Source organism: Propithecus coquereli, unplaced genomic scaffold (genome assembly GCF_000956105.1).
Source record: "Propithecus coquereli isolate 6110/MARCELLA unplaced genomic scaffold, Pcoq_1.0 Scaffold686, whole genome shotgun sequence".
Classification (NCBI taxonomy): Eukaryota; Metazoa; Chordata; class Mammalia; order Primates; family Indriidae; genus Propithecus; species Propithecus coquereli.
In genome coordinates this window covers 442,807-452,075 of record NW_012152907.1, presented here as the reverse complement: position 1 = coordinate 452,075, position 9,269 = coordinate 442,807, and the positions used below count along the sequence as shown (strand labels likewise).

General features: G+C 63.1%; 2 protein-coding genes across 4 annotated transcripts in view; one reads left to right on the top strand and one right to left on the bottom strand.

The window, feature by feature from the left end:
• Nucleotides 1–473: 473 nt before the first annotated feature.
• Nucleotides 474–5,285, top strand: LOC105823630 (coiled-coil domain-containing protein 74B-like). The gene is made up of 8 exons (XM_012660879.1): nucleotides 474–732; nucleotides 1,619–1,663; nucleotides 2,720–2,779; nucleotides 3,587–3,749; nucleotides 4,472–4,661; nucleotides 4,752–4,831; nucleotides 4,909–4,965; nucleotides 5,123–5,285. Exons 1-8 carry the CDS (start codon nucleotides 474–476, stop codon nucleotides 5,259–5,261), a joined length of 993 nt encoding a protein of 330 aa, XP_012516333.1. The 3' UTR covers nucleotides 5,262–5,285.
• Nucleotides 5,286–6,248: 963 nt separating this feature from the next.
• Nucleotides 6,249–9,269, bottom strand: part of MED15 (mediator complex subunit 15) — a 66,003-nt gene continuing 62,982 nt past the window's right edge. For 2 of the 3 annotated variants that reach the window (XM_012660878.1, XM_012660875.1), the window contains 5 exons: nucleotides 9,145–9,211; nucleotides 8,661–8,821; nucleotides 8,409–8,575; nucleotides 7,916–8,014; nucleotides 6,257–7,286 (listed from right to left, as the gene is read on the bottom strand). In XM_012660878.1, coding sequence (XP_012516332.1) covers nucleotides 7,150–7,286; nucleotides 7,916–8,014; nucleotides 8,409–8,575; nucleotides 8,661–8,821; nucleotides 9,145–9,211 — 631 coding nt within the window. In that variant the 3' untranslated portion in view covers nucleotides 6,257–7,149. Of the gene's footprint in view, nucleotides 7,287–7,915; nucleotides 8,015–8,408; nucleotides 8,576–8,660; nucleotides 8,822–9,144; nucleotides 9,212–9,269 lie in introns of all 3 variants that reach the window. The other variant, XM_012660876.1, reaches the window with a different exon arrangement.

Sequence of the window (9,269 nt, the reverse complement as noted above, 5' to 3'; positions counted from 1 at the left end):
GGGGGAAATGGCTTTTCTTCCGAGAACCCCCTCCCCTCCTGCTGTTCCTCCCTCTCCCGCGCCTTCAGACACATGGCCGCCCCTTTCTATTTTGTCCACATTTCACAGTGCGCGATGATTCTGCAATTATTGGAACCTTTTGATTTTGAACCTGTAACCAGATTACCTATTCAAAGAGTGAACTACTAAAACGAAAGCAAGCAAAGTGAATGAAATGTTAGGACCCACTGTAAAGGCAGACAGTTCTTTGACTTTACGGTCAGAGGGCGCCTTCGGAGTGACCCAGGTGCGGGGCGGCCGCAGACCCCCCCCCCGCGCGCCCAGGCCCCGCCCCTGCCGCCAGCCCCGCCCGGCCCCGCGCGCGCCCAGACCCGGCCCCCCGGCCCCTCGGTCGCGCCCGTTTCCGTGGCGACGCGGCGCCAGCCCGGGGCAGCCCGGCCACCGAAGGGACGTGCGTCGGCGGCGGCGGCGACATGAGCGGAGCGGCGGTGGCAGCCGGGGTGAGGCCCCACAGCTCGGCGACCCCGGGCTCCCGAGGCGCGTCGCGCCCGCGCCAGCGCCAGCCCGCGGGCCCCGCGCTCCTGGGACCGCAGCCCGCGCAGCCGGGACACGGCGACGCGCAGAAGCGGGTCGTGGACCTGGAGAAGAGCCTGCAGTTCCTGCAGCAGCAGCACTCGGAGACGCTGGTCAAGCTCCACGAGGAGATCGAGTACCTGAAGCGGGAGAACAAGGGTGAGTCGGGCCGCCCGGACCGCGCCGGCCGAGGACGCGGGCCGCAAGCCCGGCGCCGGCCCGCCGCACCGCTCTCCCGCCCGGCACGGAGACCGGGTGGCCGTGGGCGCCGCCCTCCCTGTCGCCCGTCCCGCTGGGCAGTGTCACTTCGGACGTTGGCCCGCCAGCCCTCTCTAGGCGGGGTCAGGCCCACGTCGTTATTAAGAAACTTAGATAAGCGCGACGGAGCCGAACGGGCGAGGGCGCGGCTCGGCGAATTCCTGCCACTAGACACGAGCGGACAGCGGCCCGGCCCCTGCGCCCTGTGCCCGCACCCCCGGGCCTCCTCGCTGACACGCCTCGCTCCTCACCCCTGGGCCCTCCGAGACCTGCCGCGATGTGACCGCGCCTCACTCCGGCTTCAGCTTCCGCGGGAGCTCCGCCGCCCGGGCGCTGTGGCTGCTGCCTCAGTTTCTCCCCGCCCCTGCTGGTGCTGCCTCACCTGAGTGCCAGTATCCCTTCACTGGCCATCCGCTATGCCGGGACCCCTTCCCCAGGCCGGACTTGGCCAGCCGGGTCCCCAGACGCCACTTGATTAGTACACTGACTGCATTTGCTCCTGTGGTGCCGCGGGCTCCAGCAGGGCTGGGCCCTCCCAACTCACCTCTGCACCCCTGGAGCCAGGCCTGGGGGCGCCCTGTAGTCGTCTCAGCCGTGGGGCGGGGGAGGACAGACTTGAGTGCTAGGCGGGGGGACCGCCAGCGACGTTCCTGTCCTGGACGCCAAAGGCAAAGGCGCGGTGGAGAAAGCTAGCGGGACTCAAGGGGCGGGGCCACGGACCAGGCTTCTCTGAGTGGCTACGGCTTTGCTTTGAAAGTGGTAAGCACAGCATGTGTTTTGCTTTTAGATCTCCACTACAAGCTCATAATGAATCAGACGCCACAGAAGAAAGGTGAGCATGAGGCCCTTCGGTGCGGCTGGGAAGTCGCCCCATGCACAGCAGCAACTCCCCACACTGCCCACCCTGGCTGCACTGGCTCCCAGTGCTAACCCAGCGGGGATGGGTTTGAGGGACCTGGACAGATGCCATTGTCCCCCAGCCTTGGTTGGGTAACTTTATGCACCCAAGCACAGCAGGTGCTGCACTCAGTGAGCCCAAGGCCTGAGGCCTGTGCAGTGGCCGGGGTGGGGGACAGAGCACCTGGGGGGCGCTGCCAGACCCCCTCCCCGCATCTGAACAGAGCTCCTAGAACAGCCCCTGCCCTCCTGGGTCTCACTTCCCTGCTGGGTGCTCTCACTCGAGGGCTGCTACCACGGCTCCCAGTGCCCCAGCCTGTGCCTCTGAGTCCTTACGCCCTGCGCGAGGTTGCTCTGGGCACACTCTTTCCACCGGTAGCTCGTTTCTTGCCACCTCCTCGGCAACCACAGGCTGGGGTGGGAAAGGAAGCAGAGACTCAGAGACCTGCAGCCACTTGTCCAAGACACTTTCTCATCCTGATGACGGTGGCTCCCTGCCCAGCCCAGGGACACCTGTTGGGTTCTTGGGCTCACTCTCCCCGTCACTCTGGGGCCAGGTCTGACTTCATGGGGCCTGACTGGCGAACAGGGCCAGCCTGGGTGGTGCTCAGGGCTCTCTTCCTGGGGTACACGCAGAGAATGGGATGGGGGGAGGACCCTTCTCCAGTGGGTGTGGCAGCTCCAGTGAGCTGTTCTGAGCAAAGTGTGGCCCAAGTTAGTGGTCCCAGCCCTGCAGTGCCTGGGGACCCTGTTGGGACATCAGAAAAAGTCATGCTCATTCAGGACCTGCTGCTACACTGGTCTCAAGCTCCCTGCTGAGTGGCCCCCCAGGAAACCACCTTTCTGGTGGCCTCTGCTTGCTGAGTCCAGGGCTGCCTCAACAGAGCATGGGGTACAGCGGGAGGACACAGCCCTACCAGGTTGAGGGGAGGCTCTGCACGAGTGCACAGGGCCCTGCAGAGCTGCCAGCTGGCCCGCGTGCTCCCCACAGGCAGCCTCTCCACTTCCAGCTTCCATTCCGCCAAGTCCGTGTCGAACTGGACGGTGTCAGGTGAGCGGGCATCCTCCCCTGCTGGGGTCCCAGGCCTGGGTGGCCAAGGGTGCTGACTAGGGGGCTGAAAGCCACTGCTGGGCAGACTGAAAGGTGGGTTCTGTGGGCTCAAAGGGTGAAGGGGTGGCTGAAGGGAGGCAAGGGATGCCCAGGTACCTGCAAGCTGATGCCGCAGGAGGGCCAAGGTGGGCTGGAACAGGACTGTGGGCTGGCAGGAGGGAGGCCCTGAGGTGAGGCTATGAAAGCAGGACAGGAGCTGGCTTTCAACGTGGGGCAGCAAGGCCAGGGGGAGACCCACCCTGGGGCAGGGCAGCAGGCAGTCAGGCTGTGGGGGCGGGCTGCTGAGTGCCCACTGAGCCTCAGGTGGTCTCCCAGGGAGAAGGATGTGCGCCAGCTGCCCCCAAGTAGGCAGGATGCAGGGCGTGGCCCTGCCCACGTGGCCCTGGGCTTGTGGCATCTTTTGCAGAGCGAGCTCGAGCCTCTTCTCCCCACCCTGCCTTCCCCAAGAAGCCCAGCGTCCTCACCAGTGGCGGCCCCACCTTTTCTGTGCAGGGCCAGGTGGGCGGTGGGCCTTGTCCTTGGAGAGTGAACGAGGGCAGGCCGGGTCCCAGGCCTCTCACACAGGTTCATTCTACCCACAATGGGCGCCGGCTTCCACCACTGACTGAGCATGCAGCAGGCACCGCCCACGGGCCGCACCCTCACAAGCTCAGGGAAGGGGCTGCTTGGGCCACACAGTCAGTCCTGGGGACTTGGACAGAGCTTCTGATGCCTGTGGTGACTGGCCCTGTTGGGTCTGACCTGCAGCCAACTCTCAAGCCAAGGTCAGGCCTCAGCCCAACTTCTTCAAGAAGCAAGACCCCAAGGCTGATGTCCCCCAGAAGGCGGACCTGGAGGAGGAGCCCTCCAGCGCCGCCCTCCTGTACGGTGGCAAGCTGGACAGAGCTCCGGGGGCACAGAGGCAGGCCAGGTAAGGCTCACACGTACCCTGAAGCCAGGCCTACATGTAACAGAGTCCCACCCTGGCATCTGCCAACTGCTTTGCCCTTTGCTCCACGGGCCTGTTTCCGATGGGACTAAGGCTCGTGAAAGCAACGACTGCCAGGCTCCACCCATCCGGTGGGTGCTGTCTTCCTCCCCTCCCCTAGGAGTGTGCTGACCTGAGCCCCTAAACCACTTTCTCAGAGAAAAGAAACAAAAAGTAATCTTTTTTACCAAGAAAACAGTGAGTCAGGCTCCTGGGCCTGCAGCTCCCAGCTGCACCTGCCTTTGGAAGGCACTGATCCAGCAAGATAGCCAGGCTAGGCTCTGGTGACCCCCGAGCTTCCAGAAACTGCCCTGGGACACTGCAGAGTGCACACTTGGGGTAGTACATGGAGCAGGACAGGCTTCTCTGCACAGCCCTAGCATTCTCCGAGACCAGCCTGAGATGCTTGAGAACCAAGGGCAGCCTGGCAGCTAGCTAGCTGCTTACCCTCTGAACCACATCTGACCCTCAGTGCACCTTCAGAGGGAACAAAGGGATGGGTGGGCCCAGGTCACAGCTGGCCCCAACAACACCCACCTGGTGCCCAGAGCACCCTAGTCAGCAGAAGAAGGGAGCCCAGCCCTCTTCCCCACACTGGCCTGGGGAGGGGTGGGTGATTAGGCCAGTCCAGGCAGGTCACCTCTGGGGTACAATGACCATTTCAGAAATGAGGAAGTGGACACCTTTAACTCAGGGGCCACCTGGGCAGCAGGCAGCCAGCCCAGGGGCAGGCAGGCAACAGGGGCACCCCCCTCGATGAGCCTACCCTCATGCCTGTGCAAGCTCACAACGCTTCAGCAATGCGAGGTGGTCATCCGTCAGCTGTGGAACACCAACCTTCTGCAGGCCCAAGAGGTGAGGCCCTGGGCAGAGGTGGCCCTGGGTGGCCCTGGGTGGCCCGGCACCTCCGCAGGTGCACCTCCATCCCCCTCCCCTGCCTTTCAGCTGCAGCACCTCAACTCCCTCCTAGAGGAGAGCCAGAGGCACAAGGCTGCCCTTGAGGAGCCCGGGCCAACTTCTCCCAAGTGAGTGCCCAGCACCCCACCCCACCTGTCCCAGCAGGGCCTGTCCAGGGCTCACTGTTGACCCTTCCTTCACCCAGGGACCAGGAGGCCATGCAACTCCCCAAGGTCTCTAGCAAGAACCTCTCTAAGAAATGGTGAGTACCCCGCACGGGGGATGGGGTGTTCCCCGCAGCCCAGTACTGGCAGGGAGTGGGGCTCAGAGCAGAGCCGGCCACGGCCTTGCTGGGCCCCATCCCAGTCAAGTCCCCACTTCTGAACAAGCTCGAGGTGACCATGCCTCTACTGCCACAGCCTGGTTCTGAGCCCGACGCCTGTGGCAGAGCGCTCCATCCTGCCTGCACTGAAGCAGGCGCTGAAGAGCAACTTTGCCGAGCGGCAGAAGAGGCTGCAGGTGGTGCGGAACCGGCGCCTGCACCGCTCGGTGTTCTGAGGTCGCCTGGCACCTGCCCTTGGCCAGGCCTGAGGACCTGCAGCCGAAGAGACGAGCCCTCTCCACATCGCACTTCCAAAGGATTCTGATGCTTTTAAGCCAAGCTAAAGTCCAAGCTAAACAAAACTCATGACAGATAAAGTGCTTGACCTCCAAACTGTAGAACTGTTATTTTCTTGCTATTATTTTGCTATTCTGCATATACTCAAAAGCACATTACCCTCCCTGTTGAAGACTGAAAATACAGCTGTTTCTCTCCAAGCTGTGCATCTCCTTCCTCACTGGCTACCCAGTGTTGCTTCCCAGCCCTTGGTCCCTAACCCGGCTCCCTGGTAGTCTGGACGGAACCTGCCTGGGCAGCGGCTCTTGCTCATCCTGGGACCTGGCAGCCGCCCTGGATGAGAAGCGTCAGCAAAGCCACATATGCCCTGCCTGGAAGCAGGGTGGCTTTCCTGGGCCACTGGCTGGGCCGGGAGCTGCCTTCCAGGAACATGGTCACTGAGTCTCCTGCCCAGACTGGCCACTCCTGGGGGTAAGACGCTGTCCTCTCCTGCCTTGAGACTCAACAATGCTGATGAGTGGTCCAGCAGAACCAGCCTTCCTCCGTGGAGCACCACGGCAAAGGGAGGACTGTCATCTCCAGAATGCTGTGTCCAGGCCCAGCCCACCCCCTGTCACCAGAGCAGCTATGTTCATTGTCTGGGGGTGGCCAGCTCAGTGCCCACCCTCGCCTGGGTAGCACAGTGCTCCAGCCCCAGGGCCCCACGTCCTTGGCACGTCTCGGCCTCATCTTGCTTTGAGGAGCAGGAACTGTGCCGGGAACCTGGGGCATGGGCCAGGCTGAGGAATAATGGGACAGTGTGTCAGGTAAGGGGAGCTGAGGTCTGGGGTGTCCAGGGCCAGACTGGACACTGCCACCTCCAAAGCTGACAGCATCTCTGACAGGACAGCAGGCCCCAGACTCACGGAGAAGAGGACGCAGTGATGAACTGACAAACACAGGAATAATAAATTTATTATAAGAACCACAGATGATGGGGTAGTGCACATAAAAAGGGAGCCTCTCATGACCAGAGGGCTGCTGGCCGCTGCCCAGAGGCAGGCAACACAGGGCGGCGCTGCACCGCCCCAGGGCCCCGTCCCAGCCGGGAGCCCAGCCCTGGAGTGGCGCAGAGCGTAGGAAGCTCTGATGATACTGGGCCCCGAGGACATCGCTCTTCATCCTTCACAGCAGGACACGGCACCTGGACCCAGGAGTGGCACAGGGGTGCCAAAGACAGGGTCCTGATGCCCCTCTCCTGGGCTACCCACAGTGCTGAGCAGGAACGCCATGAGGTCTGAGGCCAAGCTGGTGGCCAGGAACAGGCAGCCGCCCGCAGGCCCCCTCCCTCTGAGACGCAGCCCGCACCCCAGACCAGGAGCCCCCCTTGCAAGAGCAGTGCAGCCTGAACCCAAAGCCGCGTGTGTCTTAAGGTTTCCTGTGTCTTCCACATTCTCCTATAGAAACGAGTGGAAGTGTGTTCTAGCACACGCACAAGACACTCTGACAAGACCCTGAGTTCTCCCTCATGCTGCTGAGAGCGGACCTGGACCTGGGCCCAGAGCCCAGAAAGGCCGAAAGAGCAGCCCGAGGATCTGACTCCCTGGAGAAGGTCACGTGAAGAACCTTCTCTAAGAAGACAGCCAACGCCCCACCAGCCAGCTCCACAGCTGCCTGTCCCAGTTCTGAACACTGTGGAATTTCGTTTGGCAGGTCCCCAAGGCAGAAGATAAAAGCAGAAAGCTAACCTAAACCCAGGCTCCCTAAGGAAGCCGACACCTAGAAATGTCCAAGAGGAGGAGTGTGTCCACGGCCCAACAAGGCTTCTGGCTGTCCCTGCAGTCCCAGCTAGGCGGCCGAGAGGCAGGCCTGGTGGACGCTCTGGGCCCAGGTGTTGAGCAGGGCAGTGACCGAGTGCTTGTCGGGGAGCTGCAGCAGCCTCGCGGTCATGCGCCGGTGCACCGATTTCAGGAAGGGGTTGGCCTCTGCAAAAGAGCGGTGGGCCATGAGTGCCGGGCCCGCACCCACCCACGCCACAGCTCCCTGGGAAGGGCAGCCTCAGGAATGGGCTGGCGCACCAGGATGCTGCCTCCTGCACACTGCCCGGCTGCCTGGCTGTCTTCCCACCGCCGTGTTGTCAGTAAAATTGCAATGGGAACTGGATCCAGAGTCCGGGGCTTTCCCTCTGTGACACCCTTGGGGACCCAATCCTGACGCTGCTGTGTGCCAGCTCTAAGCCTCAGGGGGACTGTCCCCTGCCAATAGAGCCATATCGCCCAGATGGGTCCCCGTTAGCCCAAGCTCTGGCAGTGTCCCTGTCCCCCCCGCCCCCCCGCCAAGAACCACAGTGGCCACTGGGGGCAGCTGGATCCGTCCTTGAGCCACGGGCCCGCTTACCCCTTACCCACTGAACACAGCCACCCTGGACAGTTGATCGGCCACAGGACGGAGGGATGAAGGGACATGTAGGGGCAGAGACCCTTCTCTCTCCAGGTGACCGAGCAACCTGTGCTGTCTGAGAGGGGATCCTCAGTCGGGAGTGGGAGGGGCACCAGGCGGTCTCTGGGAAGCCCTGCCTGCCTGGCCCTCAGGGGGCTCCCCTAGGTTCACCCACCGTACTGCCACTGCCGGTCGATCCACAGCGGGCTCTGGGCGGGGTAGTCGGCAGGCACGCTGAGCTCCAGCGGTGGCACACTCGGGAGGTCCTTGTCATCTGCAATATACAAGGCTGTACCTCTGACCTAGACAAGCCCTGGCCTGCCCTGCCCCAGAACAAGACTCTTCACACCTGGAAGGTTCGGCGAGGCTTGCTGCATGACCTATAGGTCCCTCTGACTCTCAGGTTTCCAAAATTGGAACCTGGCGTGCCCTGTGTAGATGGGTACTGGGGTTCTGCCCACTGTCTCCCACATGTACTCAGGGGCTAGGGGCTGGGACACGGCCAGGCTGCCCTGGGCCAGGTGTGTGTGGGGATAGAGACATGAGGGCAGACAGGCAGCCTGGTGAGGCATGAGGGCAGGGGCAGGCTCTGGGGGCTCTGCCCTCTGGCTGGGTGGCAGAGCCCTGGAGCTGCAGTTCAGAGCTTGCTACCCTCCCACGACACTCACCGAGCTTACATATCAGGTGGACGGTGCCGTTGTTGCTGCAGTGAGAAGGGTCCAAGTTCACCAGGAACTTGGGGTCCAGCCTGGCCACCTCCCCCTGAAGCACGTTGGGGATGCTCTGCCGCTCGTCCTCCTCAAGCTTGCGCTTCCGGGTGCAGACCACTGGGGCCCTGAGGAGGCGACGTGGTGACCACACCGGCCACACATGGCCCATGGCCACTGCCCTCCGCAAAGCCCAGCCCCAGCTGTACGTACGTGATGGGTGGGCCGTGGATGGCGGTCATGGCTGGCACAAACGTGCGGTACAGGGAATGGTTGAAGACAGGCGAGCGGATGTTGGCCAGGACGGCATCCAGGAGTGGCTGGCACAGGTACTGCTGTTTGGTCGGTGGCACTGGGGGCGGTGGGGGTGTGGGCTGGAGAGGGGACAGGCGGGGTCAGCGGCCAGCATGGGGCTCCAGGGTGCAACCGTTCTCAGGAGCCTTCCTGCCCCCAAGGCCCTCACCCTCACTCACAGTCAGATGCCTGAGGCTTTTCCCACAGTGTCCACCCATGTGCAGACAGCGCTGGCTGACCCTGGATGCAATCCCCTGCCCCCCAGGGCCACGGGCAGAGGATGGTTTCTCCCAGGTTCCCAGCCCCCACAGCACAGCCGGCCAGGAAGGCTCCTCCCAGCTTGTGCTCCCAGGCACCGTGGGTGAGCCTTGACCTCCCCAGAGCTGCCCGACACTCCACGCACCACCGCCATGTCGTTCTTGAGTTTCTCCAGGGCAATCTCACATTTCTGCAGGGTCTTCAGGGGACACCTACGGGGAGAGGGGTCGTAGGCTAGCCCTAGTGCTGGAGGGCTGAGGCAGCTGGTGG

Excerpts from the sequence above, each read along its gene's own strand:
- LOC105823630 (XM_012660879.1), top strand. The coding sequence starts at position 474 with ATGAGCGGAGCGGCGGTGGCAGCCGGGGTGAGGCCCCACAGCTCGGCG. Across the intron at positions 2,780-3,586 it reads GTCGAACTGGACGGTGTCAG|CCAACTCTCAAGCCAAGGTC; the intron begins GTGAGCGGGCAT and ends TCTGACCTGCAG. Across the intron at positions 4,832-4,908 it reads CCCGGGCCAACTTCTCCCAA|GGACCAGGAGGCCATGCAAC; the intron begins GTGAGTGCCCAG and ends TCCTTCACCCAG.